The sequence below is a fragment of the Mirounga leonina genome, unplaced genomic scaffold (genome assembly GCF_011800145.1).
Source record: "Mirounga leonina isolate KUSES-001 unplaced genomic scaffold, KU_Mleo_1.0 Mir_82, whole genome shotgun sequence".
NCBI lineage: Eukaryota > Metazoa > Chordata > Mammalia > Carnivora > Phocidae > Mirounga > Mirounga leonina.
Genome location: NW_023270825.1, coordinates 28,706,363 through 28,723,240, shown reverse-complemented (window position 1 = coordinate 28,723,240; position 16,878 = coordinate 28,706,363). Strand labels below are relative to the sequence as shown.

The window sequence follows — 16,878 nt, the reverse complement described above, 5'->3', positions numbered from 1 at the left end:
TAAGTTTAACTGAAAACAAATGAACAAGCATTTCAATCATTGTCATAGCCAGGACTCTCAGAATTCCCCTCCTGTCTTTGACATCATCGTCTTTTGAACGGGATGGTGAAAAAGGGAGGGGGGTCCCCTTGTGATGACCTCTGGAAGTAGTATTCCTTACTGCTTTGTGTTTCACTGGCAAGCCCCTTTCGAGCCCATTCGTGGCTCTGCTGCCACATCCTTAACTTGGAGCCTCAATGCCTGAGTTTTTCTGAAATGTATTAGTCCATGATGAAAGGGAACAGACTGTCTTTTACCCACTTCTGCACAGTAGAAAAAAAAAACTACGCCTGGCACTTTGTAGGCGCTCAATAAATGTCCAGTAACCCAGTAAGTGAAGCTGAGTCCATTTATAAGTTGAGAGTAGCAGTGTGCTATGTTTTTTAAAAAGGAATGAAAGATAGCCTGATCTCATGGAACACATACGGGATGGAGCATGCTCAGGGAAGCATACACATTTTGGATTAAGAAATATGATGATCATTTGCCAGCTCTGATTGCTGCCTCTGGGTTGATAAGATGTGTCCAAAGAGTCATTTTCACTCCTTCACAGACACCAAAACAAAAGGGGTCTTTAATGAAATGCAGGAGCTGGAGTGACAGGCATTAGTAGTGAGAAATAGGCAATTGATGGCAAAGTCAAGATGAAATGCTTCAATAAAAAAGAACTTCATGCCTGAGGCATACATTTTTTGCTAAAGTTGTGGTGGATATATATATATATTTTTTAAATAATAGTAATATAGTTTGCCTATTCTTGAAGTTTTTTAAATCTTCCACTGAGGAAAAATTGGACAGGCTAAATAAATTGGTTCACTGGATAATTAATTTACACAAACAAAACTAACATTGGCCCTTTGTCCTTCCTGTTAGGAGCGCCATCTGTATGAGCAGGCATGGACTGGTCAGTAAGGAACAGTGTCAGGGCCTCTTTGGATCATGTCTCTCTCTGGCTTCTAATGCCATTTGTCCAAAATGATTTCTGAAAACATCAAAACTCCCCGGTCCTGCTCAGCATGCCACCTTGCACCTCAGCCCAGGGAAGGGTTCTGCGTGGTTCTGAGCCACCAGGCAGATGGCAGCGTGGAGAATGGGGACCCAGAGGCCTGACTGCCCGTCCTGATCTTTCCTTGCAGACACAGCTTTGCATTTGTCAACTCAGAGAAGCCTCTTGTGTCTTAGAACTAGAAATCTTCGTTTAGCAACCGGGCCTCTCACCGTAGAGATGAGGGCAGTAACGTCCAGAGAGGTTAAGGAACTTGTCCAGGGTTGACACAGCAAATCAGTGAAGCTGAGGCTAACATTTCTCCTGGGCCTCAGACCAGGGTTCTTCCTGCAGTCCTGCTGTGGCCTCACTTTGTGGAGAGACGGTTGCTTCTCCTCACCCCTCTCTTACCCCCGACAGCTCTATCAGTGAATTCTGTCTACTGTCTCATGACATTCCTCAGTTCAAAGGAAACCCACCCTATGGTGTAATGGTTTCCATTCGTCCTGCTGTTTGGAAGAATGTTCTACCTGCATGTCAGTGCTGAGTTTTGAGCTCCTTTGAAGGAGGGTGTCCTGGTTGTTGGGACTCATCCAGGCAGAACCTGCTGAGCGGGCCAAAGAGGTTTTTTGCATCACTCGCTGTCAAATAAGGGCCGTATTGATTGGCACAGGGAAACTGAGGTCCAACATTCTCCCTCATGACACGGAGCTTCATATTAAAGGGTGTCAGGGAATTGATGTTGCTCTTCTCCAGGAACAAAAGTATTAAAATTTAGATGGGACTGAATAGCCAAGAAACTATAAGTAGATACTTTCCCATCTCCCCAGTCCCAGGAGCTGTGATCTACGAGTAGAAGATAAATCTCACCAAGTCTCCAGGACAAAGAGAGAAAAAACACAGAGCAGCTAGGCATCAGCAGTCATTGGACCAAAATAAATCCTGAGATGGTTGATAATCTGATTATCTGGATCGATTTCTCTCTTTCCTTTTCCACCCCCTTAGGACTGAGCTAAACTTCCCCTTCAATGCAAACGGTATTAAGTGCCTTGTATTTAAAGAGCATGTCTGCAGACACTGGTTGAAACTAAGGCGAATCTTGGATTTGGTGGAGCTTGGGCATCATTAGAGTCAAGAAGAGTTGGATAAGAATTTGGGCTTTGCCACTTATTAGCCATTTGTCCTTGGGTAAATCCCCCTAACCTTTCTCAGCCTAAATTTCAACACCTTTACTAAGTAACTTTTAAGACTGAGAAATAAATTATATACTTTATTTTAAACAATACCAAGGACAGCGTTGATCATATGTAAGCGTTCTGAAAATGTTTGCCATTATAATGTATATAAACCCCTGGGAGCCCACTTTGGATTTTTTGGTAGGTCGGTACTCTTAGCATTTCACCAGAAACCATGACCAAAAAAAATTTGGAAGTAGTATGATTAGCTGATGTTGCAGAGCACCAACCTCCAGAATCAAACTCAGCTATTACAAATTTTCCTAACACAACAACAGAATGGGCTACAGAAGAGTATAGGCCCTAAGAATTTTTAAGTAAATGGTGGATGGTATAATTGGAATTTCTGCATCCTTAAAAAGCACTGGATTTTAGGATGCCCCACCTCAAGGACTCATTGATTCTTATTACTAAGTATTTGTGTGGCTTCAGCAATTTCTGATCCGTGCATTTATTTTAGAGCCCCTTTGTATCAGGAAGCTATAGCCACAATTTTTCTGCATAGCAAACCACCCAAACTCAGGGGATTACAACAATAAGCTCCTGAGTGGGCACATCAACTGAGGTTTGACCTATCTAGCTGTAGGTTGGGTCCCTTCTGCTCCAGATGTCTCTCACCCTCCTTGGAACAAAAACTATCTGATACAGGAGGGCAAGAGAAGAGGGTGAGCATGACCATGCAGGTACATTGAAAGCCTCTGCTCACATGATGTTCAGTATCCTCCCATTAGCCAGGCAAGTCACATGGCCAAGCCCAAAAGTCAAGGGGCGGACTCTCCGCCCACTGTGAGGCCAGGGCATAGAATTGGGTAAATATTAATACTATGGAGGAGTCGAGAATTGGGGACCAATGAACATTCTTCAACACCTCTGGTGTTGTAAACTATTGCTGCAATGTAATTCCCTTTCTGGTCACTTAAGGGGGTTGTCCTCTGGATCTGGCTGTAACCTCTGATAAATAATATACCTCTTGGCACATTGTGAACCCGCATGAGAAGATAGGTCTTCTTTAATAAATACATCCTTTTAAAATTCGGTGGTGTGATGAAATGACTACACAGAGCATAGAAGAAAAGAACTGTGGAGCATTCCTCAGCACAGCCAGTCCTTAAATCCAGCCCACGTCAGCAGAGACTGGAAATTACTGTCATCTAATGGCAAGTCAGGAGTCTAACTGAATTGAAATATTGGCTTCCCTCCAATTCCCAGTGATTTTGAGTCCATTCTATAAAAAGCATCAACGTAACTGATATATGTGGTTTCAGATAGCACACCGGATCGAAAGCATAGATTACTTTGAAAATATGACCATTTTTTTCTAGTAATAACTCTCCTTGACTGTCAGTAAGGAATACTCAGACTACTCTAAATCATTGGGTTAAGTTTAGGGGCAGTGAGGCAGGGCACTAGCTGAGATGATTAATATGAGTGTGGATGAAAAGTCTTCTTATCCTGTCTTTTAACAGAATGCAGGTCTTCAGAGACTAACCTTTATTCTTAGCATGATATATCCATCCACTCCCTAAAGGGCCAGGAGCTTAAGATTCTTTCTCATTATCACTACTTCTCAGGAAAATCCAGAAATAGCCAAAGGAAAGTGGTCTTCCTGCTTGACTGCTTTTCTGGGAATCTTATTGAGTGGTAGCACAGCCCAGGAGTTAGAAACCTGAGCCCTGAAGTCTGTGGCTGTGTTTAAACGCAACTGGGTAGCTGTGTGACTTTGAGACGGTTGTTTAACTTCTGTGGTGGTCATTGGTGCTGCTCACAGATGGTCAGTTCCCCTTTCCTGCTGGAACCCAGAAAACTGGACCCCCTGGCTCCTTTGTGGTAGCATGGTGCCATAGAACTAGTTTTGGCTAAAGAATTGTGAGCAAAGGTGTTATATATAACTTCTTGGCTATAACATTTAATAATCAATGCAAGATTCTCCAGAATTCTCTCTTGTCCCTCTAGCACAATGATGAGCAACATTCAAGATGGTGGCTGTTCCATCAGCCTGGGGTCTCAGAGTAACTACAATGAGCAGAGTCCCCCTGGTGACCTGTGATAGACTTGAAGCCTGAGAGAGAAATAAACTTGGTTGTACTCAGCCATTGTGATTTTGAGGGGTATTTGTTAGAAAAACCTAACCTGATTTACCCTGGTTTGATACCTGAAAAATGAGGATAACAGTGGAATCTAGCTTGTGAAGTAATCATGAAGATTAAATAGGATAATATGTGTATATACTTAGAATAATACCTAGCACATAGTAAATTCTTAATATATTTTAGCTATTGTATATTATTATTAAGTTATTCTGTATCCTAACCTAGTCTCTAATGACGTATTCATATCTATCAAACAAGTTGCCATGTGACTTCGAGAAATTCAACCTCAAATTGCAATACAACTATGTTAGACTAGATGGGCTCGAGTTTTAAATCTCTAGACTTAAAGTTATGTGCATCTTTTATGGATGCACTCAGAGGATCATCCTGGTGTTTCACAGATATTCTGTTGCTTAGGGGAACAAGATGTGTGATAAAACTAAACATCATCTTCTCTCCTTTTCCAGTTGCTCCTTACCCCCAAGTCCCCGAACAATAAGATCTATGTCCTTGTCACAGATTGTTCTGTATCCTATTCTGAAGCTTTCTGCCCAGGAAATTACATCTGGCTTGTAAATTCTTAGCTACAAATTGGTTTCCCAATATATGCACCTACATCCTTAGTAATCCATCTTCTCTCTCAGTTCTGTGTTCAACATATATACATAATATCTTGTTTTATTAATAAAATCTCACTGGCTTCAAGCCACAGCCCACCATAGACTTTCTTTTGGCAGTGTGGTCTTCTTTAGTCCAAAAGGAGAAGATTCTGTCCTTGTTCCACTTTAATCCTGGCATAAGGTGACCACCCTCACACCACCACAACCAACCACTGAAACCTGTCCTCTAATTTCTCTGGATTAGAACTTTCCATGTCTTAATTTACAGTATGTATTTTTCTCCTGTGTGATTCTGCCTGGATCTTGCACTGGTCCCAAAGGCCAGATGGTTCATATTGTTCAGCCCATGTATAAACCAAATTTGGGGGAAAGGAGGAATTTCATTGCATACTGAATTACAAGTTGGATTTCATTAGGAATCCTAATATTTCTCCTTCCTTACCTTCTTGATCTAGGAGTCTGTTCTTGTAGACTATGCTTTATGCTCTTATATATAACCTCATGGCCTCCCCACCCACTCCCAGTGCTTGGTTTATTGCAGATCCTGCTACTATGTTTATTGGCTGTCTAGGTGGAGGCTTTTTTTTATATCTGTTGTTCATACATGTTCCTTTTGGCTATTAATAAACTATTACTTTATGGGAAGAAATGACACTTCTTTATCCTCTTTCAGATTGAAGACATCATTACAAAGATGCAAGATGACAAGACAGGTGGTGTGCCCATCAGAACAGTCAAGAGCTTTCTCTCCAAAATTCCCAGTGTTGTCACAGGTAAACATTCTCCTTACAAGTGTTGGTGGCAATAGGAAAGGCTGCTGAAGAGTTGTATAGTCTTGATTGTGCCCTGGGGTGTGTCTAAGAATTTGTGACTAGTAAAGATGATACATTCAATGTGCTTCTTAAACAAAGTCGAGTTCTGGTCATGGTTTCCAGAAGCTACTCTTTGCCAGTGATTCAGAAATGTCTTACCATGACCAGCCCTTCTGTGTACAGGTTGATGCTTCTGGAAAGAAACAAACTCACTAATGAATTGGATAGCCCATCAGCAATTTTGGCCTATGAGATGTACACAAGCACAGATATATTAAAGAAAGTATTTTAGTTTTAAACAAGCTTTAAGAAAGTCTCATGTTCAAATTCTACAAAATGCTTTTAAGTTTTTAACTCACGGTACTTGAACTCTTGAAAGAAGTGGTTTTAGAATATTTTTCTGCATTACTTTGAGGATTTTATGTGTTTTATATGCTCAGACATTTTTAAAATTAATTATGAAGTGTATCAAACACATGGTTATAGTTTCAGATATAATACTAAAACAGACCACCTGTGCCCAACATCCTGCTTCCTAAATAATGTGTCATCAGTATCTTAGAGCCCCTCGTGAGCCTAATGGATGACATCTGCCTCCCTTTCCACCACAAGTAACCACTATATACTTTTATCCTTATCAGTTTGTTGCTTTTCTTCATAATTTTACCACATGGGCATGCATCCCTTATATCTAAACAGATAACCAAATAAATTAAGATAAAATTTTAGGTAGTTCTCTCATCAAAATATAGCTATTTATTTGCTTTCCAAAGTATAGAATAATTAAAATAAAAAATACTGACAATACAGGGGGCCCCTGGGTGGCTCAGTCGGTTAAGCGGCTGCCTTCGACTCAGGTCATGATCCCAGGGTCCTGGGATCGAGCCCCGCATCAGGCTCCCTGCTCAGCGGGAAGCCTGCTTCTCCCTCTCCCACTCCCCCTACTTGTGTTCCCTCTCTCGCTGTCTCTCTCTGTCAAATAAATAAATAAAATCTTAAAAAAAAAAAATACTGACAATACCAAGTGTTGGTGAGGCTATTGAGCAACTGGAACTCTCACATGCTGCTGGTGGGAAGGTAAAAACGCAACTACTCTGGAAATTTCTTATAATGTTAGACAAATGCTTACCATATGACCCAGAAATCCCACTCCTTGGCATTTATCCAAGAGAAATGAAAATGTGCATTCAGATGAAAACTCGTATTTATAACAACTTTATTTTTAATCTCCAAAGCCTGTACACAACCCAAATGCCCTTTAATGTGTGAATGAATAAACAAACTATCGCTTCTCGGCCTTTTGGCTAAGATCAAGTGTAGAATGAATAAACAAACTGTGGTAGACCCATATTCATCAATAAAGAGGAGTGAGCTATTGATACAGGCACCAACTGAGATGAACCTCAGAGTTATTTTTCTGAGTGAAAGAAGCCAGTCTCAAAAGATTGCATGCTATATGATTCCATTTATATGATATTCTAAACAAGCCCAAAACTATAGTGATGGAGACAGATCAGTGGTTGCCAAAGATTGAGAGCTGAGGGAGCATATGACTATAAAGGGATCACACGAAGGAATTTTTTTAAATTTTTTATTGTTACGTTAATCCCCATACATCATTAGTTTTAGATATAGTGTTCCATGATTCATTGTTTGTGCATAACACCCAGTGCTCCATGCAGAACGTGCCCTCCTCAATACCCATCACCAGGCTAACCCTTCCTCCCACCCCCCTCCCCTCTAGAACCCTCAGTTTGTTTTTCAGAGTCCATCGTCTCTCATGGTTCGTTTCCCCCTCCGATTTCCCCCCCCTTCATTCTTCCACTCCTGCTATCTTCTTTTTTTTTTTTTCTTAACATATATTGCATTATTTGTTTCAGAGGTACAGGTCTGTGATTCAACAGTCTTGCACAATTCATAGCGCTCACCATAGCACATACCCTCCCCGATGTCTATCACCCAGCCACCCCATCTCTCCCACCGCCCCCCCACTCCAGCAACCCTCAGTTTGTTTCCTGAGATTAAGAATTCCTCATATCAGTGAGGTCATATGATATATGTCTTTCTCTGATTGACTTATTTCACACGAAGGAATTTTATAAGGTTACAGTGGAACTATTCTGTATCCTGATTGTGGTGTGGTGGTAAAATTAATTTATATGTAGGTCAAAATTCATAGAACAGCACACCAGAAAAAAAAAAAGAGTCAATATTAGTATGTCACCTTAAAAAATAAATACATTCAACTGAGGTACCCATAAGTTTCCTAACTCATTATTCAGACTGTCACTGTTTGAACTCAGGTACCAAATAGATCTGGATAATGAAGGATGATTGTATTGTTAGTATGCTCTAATTTTGAAATTTATATAAATGGAATTATAATATTGGCTATAATATACTATATTTTTCATATATTTCTGGATTTTGCTTGATAAAATGTTGTTTAGCATTTTTAAATCTATTTTCATGGCAAGATTAGTTTGTTGTTTTTCTTACTTACCCTCCTTGCTGGTATCAAATTTATGCTAGACTCCTAAGATGAACCATGGAATATTTCTTTTGCTGATATTGTGTTGTTCTCTGAAAAATGTTTTTCTCTTTAATCTAGATTTTAGGTGTTTCATTTCAGTTATTTTATTTTTTTATTTCTAGAAGTTCCGTCTGGTTCTTTTTGCAGTATACTTGGTCATTCATTCAACACATATTTATTAGGTGCTTACTATGTTCTAAACATTGCTGGGCAGTGGGGATTCAGAAATAAATGAAACAAATCAAATTTTCTGCTCGTGGAATTTTAGATTCTAATGGAGGAAACAACAAAATAAATAAGGAAAATTTGCAGAATTTGAGGTAGTGATAAAAGCCAAAGAGACAAAGTGTGAACGGGCGATAGTAGTGTTGCAACTCTGGAACAGGTGGCCAAAAAATTCTCTGAGAAGGTAACATTTGAGTAAAGATGGAAGGAAGATGAAAGACTGAGTCATGTGGATATTGAGGAAAAGAGCATTCCAGAAAGCAAGTGCTAAGTCTCCAAGGCAGGCATGTTCTGGCGTACAAAAGTCAGTGAAAGAAACAGAAGGAGCAGCTGGAGACGAAGAGGAAAATCAGGAGGACATGGTTTCTTAGAAGCCAGATTCTCTAGAAAGTGTTTCAAGGAAGAATGGAGTGATCTACTGTGTCAAAAGCTGCTGACAGTCAAGTAAGATAAGCACTGAGAATCAACCTTTGAACTTAGCAACAATTGAATTCAACTGCTGACCTTGATAAGTGCATATTCCATGAAGCATTTGGGAAAGGGGATAGCAAAAAGCCTTATTGGAGTGGGTTCAAGTCAAAATGGGGGGAGAGTGATTTGAGGTAGTGAGTATAATTAATCTTTGAAGGAGTTTTCCTTAAAAGGAAGAAATGCAGTAAATATAGAGAGGTAAATGGAGTCAGGACATGTAGGTTTTTAAGTAATATGAAAGTGACAGTATGCTTATATGATGATGGCAATGACTCACTAGGGAGGGGAAAATGCTGCAGGAGATAGAGGAAAAATTTAAGAAGCGATATTGAGTAGGTAAGAGATTGAATCTAATGCACGTTAGTTGGATTGTTCTAGCTAGAAACATGTACAATTTATTCATAGGAAGACGAGTAGAGGCACAGTAGATGTACAGAGTTGCGAATAAGCATGGTGGGGTGGTGGTAGCTTGTAGGAGTCTCCTAATTGTTTCTATTTTCTTAGTAATATGGAAAGGAAAGAAAGTGGAAATGTTAGATTTGCGAAGAGATTAGAAGCTGTGAAATAGTCATCTAGGGGTGTAGAGAGGTTGTCTGGACTAAGGAAATAGAGTTTGACTGTGAGGTAGCATTAAGGACCCTCTTGAGATTATTAATATTTATGAATTTAAAAAGAGGCAATTCTTTCTCCAGCCACATTTAGCTCTCTGGATTTGGACATGTGTCAGGTAGAAAGCTGGACTTAATTAAGGCTATAGCAAGTATGAGAGTATAATAAATCAAGAGAGAGGCAAGAGAGTAACTGAAATGATTGACCATTAAATTTTAACTGAGTAAGGAGATGGAAGTGAAACATGAGATAGGTGAGGAATAGTGAAGAGTAGTGATGACCATAAACTTTACAGTCTGGTGGAAAAGAAGTTTTGGAGGCCAAAGTAAGAGCTAGAAATGTAGGGAGTGGTGATTGGATAGTGGAATGTTTGAAATTAGGATTATGGAGGGATTGCAATGTATTGGTGGTCACAAGATATGAGGTATGACCATGGGAATAAATGACTGAGATAGGATGGAGGTAGAAGAGAGGAGGTCAAGGAACTAAGGGGCCATGATTTGGGAAGACTGAACTATGTGGATATTGAAATCACTGCAGGGGGGATAGTTAGAGAGTGATTGTGAGTCTGTGGTTAAAATCTTCATGGAATGAGAGAGCCCTACGCATCAGTAGGTGACTTTCACAACAAGAGGTATAGGTGGTTTAATCTGATGTTATGAGAGCCAAAGCTAATTGTTTTTGGTAGAAGAGGCAGGGAATGAAGACAGTCTAAAAGAAGACATGAGAAGCTAGGTGTCACTTACCTGCCTTCAAACCTATGGTGTGTAAAGCATGGGAGGGAAAATAGCCACTGCCTCAGAGAGCTGTAGGAAACCAGGGCCATTGAGAAAGAACAAGAAGATGAAGGGAATATTAACTGAAAAGGATGAGGATATGAACAATTTTACGTATGATTGACCATGAGTTCCAGAAGGCAAGTGAAAGCCTTTCAGGAAATAGTATATATTTAACCTGGGTAATAAAAGTCCACAGTTGCTAGGTACCAGGCACTAGAGTAGTCACAGGAAATGTAAAGATAAATAAAAACCTAGTCTCTGCTTTTCAAAAACTGTTAATCTAATGAGAGAAACAGATACAGGTACACCAATAGTTATATGAGCTATGTGTTATGATAGAAAAAATGAACAAAGCCCAGAAGAAAGAATCATGAGTTTTTTTTGAGTAGGTCTAGAACATTTCTCTGAGGTTGTATATCAGTTTTCTATTGCTGCATAACCAGCCACCACAAATCATAATGATTTTTTATTTCTTGTGATCATGATTCCATGAATTAGTAATCCAGGTAGTTCTTCTGCTGGTCTTACCCATGAGGCCCTAGTCATCTGATGGTTCAGTGGAGACTAGAAGTCTATGATGGCCTTACTCATTTGTTTGGCAGTGGTGCTTACTCTTAGATGGGGCTTCAGTTCTCCTCTGTGTCACCTTGTATCACCCAGCAATTTAGACTGAGACTGAGACTGATGATCTCAGAGTTCTAAGGGGGAAAGGGAGAAAACTACAAGGCTTCTTAAGGCCAAAACTCTGGAATTCATGCAATGTTAAGTACATGTAGTCTATTCTTCAAAGCAAATCACAAGACCAGCCTAGATTGAAGAGGATAGAGAAACCAATTTCTGGTGTAGGAATAGAATGTCACATTGACATAAGGAGACATGATTCTTTAGGGGCCATTATTATAATGATCTACCACATGAAATAATTTTAGAACTGGATCTTAAACATAAGTTGAAAACTGGGGAAGGTCATTCCAGGCAGAGAAAATAGAATTTTCATGGGCCGAAATGCATGAAAGGTATGACAGTTTGCAGCAGAGATGAGCTCGTTTATGTGGTTATAATTTAAAATGCATGTATGTGTGTATGTATTTGAAGAGAGGAGCACATTGGCAGAATACCCAGAGAAATTAAAAGGATATGAGACTTGACCTTAATAACAGATTATAGGGGCACCTGGGTGGCTCAGTGGGTTAAGCGCCTGCCTTCAGCTCAGGTCATGATCTTAGGGTCCTGGGGTCGAGCCCCAGATCAGGCTCCCTGCTTAGTGGGGAGCCTGCTTCTCCCTCATCTTCTGCTGCTCCCTCTGCTCATGCTCTCTCCCTCGGTCTCTCTGTCAAATAAGTAAAATAAATAAAATCTTTAAAAAAAACAACAGATTATAAAGGAACTTGACTTATAGAATTTATCCCAAAGGTAATGGTTTTAAATAGGAGTGACATCACATCCATGTGTTAGAGGCACCCCAATGTTCATAGCAGCAATGTCCACAATAGCCAAACTGTGGAAGGAGCCGAGATATCCTTCAGCAGATGAATAAATAAAGAAGATGTGGTTTATATTACTCAGCCATCAGAAAGGATGAATACATACCATTTACATTGACATGGATGGAACTGTAGGGTATTATGCTAAGTGAAATAAGTCAGAGAAAGACAATTATCATATGGTTTCACTCATATGTGGAATATAAGAAACAGTGCAGGGGATCATAGGGGAAGGGAGGGAAAACTGAATGGGAAGAAATCAGAGAAGGAGACAAACCATGAGAGACTCTTAATCCTGGAAAACAAGCTGAGGGTTGTGGAAGGGGAGGTAGGTGGGGGATGGGGCCACTGGGGGATGGGCATTAAGGAGGGCACATGATGTGATGAGCACTGGGTGTTATACGGAACTGATGAATTGTTGAACACTACATCTGAAACTAATGATGTACCATATGTTGGTTAATTGAATTTAAATTAAAGAAAAGAAGCAGGAAGAGACAGGGAGCATGAAAACTGGTTAGAGAATCTTTAGATGAGGGAGTCTAAGCAGGAAATAAGGAGCCACAGTATCAACTGGAACCTCAGCTTTAGAGCTGCTCCTCATTTAATCTTCACAAAGATTCTGTAAGGTAAGAAGTGTTCTTATCTCCATTGAACAGGTGAGGAACCCACTAATTCAAGAACATATGTTGCTTTTCTGAGGTCACACAGCTAGTCAGTCCCAGGACCTCTGCCTCCAGTGACCCCCATGAAAGAATAGTGACTGTAAGATTCTGAGGGAAAGATAGAATAAAAGATGGATGGGACTTGGTGACTAGATGTGGGGCAAAGGGGGATTCATTCAAAATAGGATCCCAGTTAACATGGTGGATTAAATACATTCATCTTTTTCTCCTTTGAAACCACACAAAAACGATAATAAAGGATTTTTTAAAGATGTAATCCCAAAGTTGGAGGCCATTACTATAACAATACAATGTGAAAAGTAAATATCCTTGGATTAAATATCCTTGAAAAGATAGTCCAATACAAAAGACAATCAATGCATCACTCTCACGATGTGCAGGTATGTGAGATACTCGTGGAGAAATAGTTCCCAACACAGGAGACAGTAACAGCAAAATTTAGGGATCTGAAAAGCAAATGGATGCATGGTAATGGGCACAGCTCTGAGGCAACTAGTGATGACTAGTCAGTGGAGAAAGCTAAAAAACAACTCTATTTATGTGATAGAGTCCTCAAAAGGCTCAGATACTTGTAGTTCTATCTAGTTAGAATGCATTTGTCCAACATACTCACCTTCTGCTTAACCACCACTCCATGGGCCAATCACCAACTCAGTGTCTACTGTTGAGGGCTATCGGTTCCCACACGGCCAGCACAGCTCGGGCTGGAGTTGAGATTGCCCCTAACACCAATCCAACTCCGGTACAAAAGATAAATCTCATGCTCAACCTATTCAAGGTAGGCAGCAAACATGACATTCAGCCAGCACCTGCTGTGACCCAGGGAAGAGTTAGCAACTGGAACACAGGAACCTCATTTGGCAATGCCAACAAGCACAGAAGAACTTAAGTCTGCACCAGTGGGTACTCAGCAGCCACAGACTGAAACAGAATTTAGCTGTAATGTTGTCGGATGGAGCCATGGTTGTAGCCAATCCCATGAGCATTATGTTTAAACCCATAGCCAGAGTGCTAGCACCAACACAGCAGCCCCAAGCTCTTCACCTTCACCAACCTTCTCTAGAGAAAATCTGGGATGATATTTCAGGAAAACATTATACCTCTTCAAACTCCTTAAATTGCTGGTACTAGAGTAGAGAGCTACATCCAGAAAAAATCTAGGTCACTGAGACCTTCTAGTACCAAACCCAAGGTGGAGATCCATGAATATGTGGCCACTCTGTTACTGTGCCAATGGAGATTGTGTGTACAGACCCATAATCAGCCCACATTGCAGCCTTTTCTCCCACTCAGCACCTGCATCCATCTTTCTAACCTTTAGTGAAATAGCCCATCACCCATCAAAACCAGCAGACATCCTCTCACACGTTTTGGGAGTTTTGCTCCAACATTAGAGTTTCCCCGCCATGGGCAACAGCTAGGAGTAGCTTTCTCTCTTCTGTATCAGGACCCCATTTCCTCAGTAAAGATTAAAATGTAAAGATTAAAAATGATGGATGAAATGAGGCTGGTGTAACCAACACAATGTTTCTATCACTTGTGTTGGTGGACGACAAATTGTCCATACCTACATGTGACCAACCACCTGAATAAAACAGAAAGTGAATTCCATGGGAGAGGGCAAGAAGATGGAGACAAATAGTGCAATGAGTGTCCTGTGGTGAAAGCTGAGAAGTATGAGATTCCTCCCAAAGATCATATTGATGAGGGGCATGTAAGAAAAGCTCTAGAAAGCTACTAATCACCACTTTCTCAGAAGCATGGTAAAAACCAAAGATGAGAGTAACATTAATCTGAATGTATCCCTGCTGGAAGGACCATCTTTGTGCTGTCCAGCAACTACCCCTGAGTTGAGAATCTTACTAACTTATCCAAATCATCCCAAAGATAAAGAATAAACAACTGTTAGTGATCTACACCAAATAAATAAACTAATACATGTGAATATGCAGATGTATTTGTTTGTAATAGATCAAATGAATGAGTCTGGGTGAGAGACTCCAAACTGAAGTTTCTAGAGTATAAGGAAAAGTTTCCTTATACAGAATGCATTTGCAAAAAAAAAAAAAAAAAATCAACATTGAAATAAAGGAAAATACACAGACTTAGTAAATAGACTGGAAAATGGAATTTGTGAGGAATAAGGGTATAGGTGATGGGAAGATATAAGAGCTGAACACTGAAATAAAGAAAGCTTTCTAGAATTCACAGGTGACATTAAAAGGATCCATGACACCCAGTGACACAAAAAGATCAGAGTTGAGTGGATGTTATTTCTTTCAGATGAGTCCCTTTGAAGCAGGCTTTATGGTGCCTTTGTTTACAACTTTATTAATGTTTTGGTGCCTATCAGCTGGAATTAATGACACAAGAGGTGGTAGACATTTCTTGACCTCCCATCCTACAAATTAAATTTATTTTGTTCATTCATGCAGGATCCATAGAGAGCCTGGACAGAAAGTACCTATTTGATCATTTATGTTGAAAATAAAACCTTTCCTATCATGTTACTCTGTCCTTTTTCTTCTGGCCTTTAAGTATCTGATCTAACCTTATTGGTCAGATCTTTATTAATAATTATTATTTAATAAAAATAAATATAATTTTTAAACTTTAATTCCAATATAGTTAACATAGAGTATTATATTAATTTCAGATGTATAATATAGTGATTCAACAACTGTATGCATTAAGATAAGTGTACTCTTAATTCCCTTCACCTATTTCACCCATCCCTCCCCTCCTCCCCCTGGTAATCATCTGTTTGTTCTCTATAGTTAAGAGTCTGTTTTGGAGTTTGTCTCTTTTTTTCTTTGTTTATTTCGTTTCTTAAGTTCCACATATGAGTGAAATCATATGGTATTTGTCTTACTTTATTTTGCTTAGCATTATACTCTCTAGATCTCCATCCATGTCATTGCAAATAGCAAGATATCATTTTCTTTTATGGCTGAGCAGTATTCCATTGTGTGTGTGTGTGTGTGTATCACATTTTCTTTGTCCATTTATCTATCAGTGAGTTACTTCCTTAATTTAGCTATTGTAAATAATGCTTCAATAAACATGGGAGGGCATATGTCATTTTAAATAAGTGTTTTTGCTGTGGAAGGAACCAAAATGCCCCTCAACAGTTGTATGGATAAAGAAGATGTGGTACATATATACGATGGAATATTACTCAGCCATCAGAAAGGATGAATACCCACCATTTGCATCGACATGGATGGAACTGGAGGGGATTATGCTAAGTGAAATAAGTCAAGCAGAGAAAGACAATTATCATATGGTTTCACTCATATGTGGAACATAAGGTATAGAGTGGAGGACCATAGGGGAAGGGAGGGAAAACTGAATGGGAAGAAATGAGAGAGGGAGACAAACCATGAGAGACTCTGGACTCTGGGAAAAAAACTGAGGGTTACAGAAGGGAGAGGGTTGGGGGGATCGGGTGACCAGGTGATGGGTATTAAGGAGGGCCCATGTCGGGATGAGCATTTGGTGGTATACACAACTAATGAATCATTGAACACTACAACAAAAACTTATGATGTACTATATGCTGGTTAACTGAACATAATAAAAAAAAAATTAGTGTTTTTGTACTCTTTGGGTAAATACCCATTATTATGATTACTGGATCATATTTTAATTCTATTTTTAATTTTTGAGGAACCTCCAGGCTGTTTTCCACAGTGGCTGCACTAGTTTTCCTTCCCAACAAGAGTGCAAGAGGGTTCTTTTTTCTCCACATCCTTGCCAACACTTGTTATTTCTTGTGTTTTTTATTTTAACCATTCTGACAAGAGTGAGGTGCTCTCTCATTGTGGTTTTAATTTGCATCTCCCTGATGATTAGTGATGTTGAGCATCTTTTCATGTGTCATGTCTTCTTTGGAGAAATGTCTGTTATGTCTTCTGCCTACTTTTAATTGGATTATTTGTTGTTTTGGTGTTGAGTTGTATCAGTTCTTTGTATATTTTGGATACTAACCCTTTATTGGATATGTCATTTGCAAATATCTTCTCCCATTCAGTAGGTTGTCTTTTAGTTTTGTTGATTTTTTTCTGTGAATAAGCTTTTTATTTTGATGTAGTCCCAATAGTTTATTTTTGCTTTTGTTTCCCTCACCTCAGGAGACCTACCTAGAAAAATGTTGCTATGGCTGATGTCAGAGACATTACTGCCTGTGCTCTCTTCTAGGATTTTTGTGGTTTCGGGTTCACATTTAGGTCCTTAATCCATTTTGAGTTTATTTTTATGTATGGTGTAAGAAAGTGGTCCAGTTTCATTCTTTTGTATGTAGCTCTCCA

General features: G+C 39.6%; 1 protein-coding gene across 1 annotated transcript in view; it reads left to right on the top strand.

Annotated features, from left to right (window-relative positions):
* The window catches only part of RGS6 (regulator of G protein signaling 6), a 541,337-nt gene that overhangs the window by 368,769 nt on the left and 155,690 nt on the right, over positions 1 to 16,878 (top strand). The window contains exon 3 of the mRNA XM_034992635.1: positions 5,643 to 5,742. Within this exon, the coding sequence (XP_034848526.1) occupies positions 5,643 to 5,742 (100 nt within the window). The remainder of the gene's footprint in view (positions 1 to 5,642; positions 5,743 to 16,878) is intronic.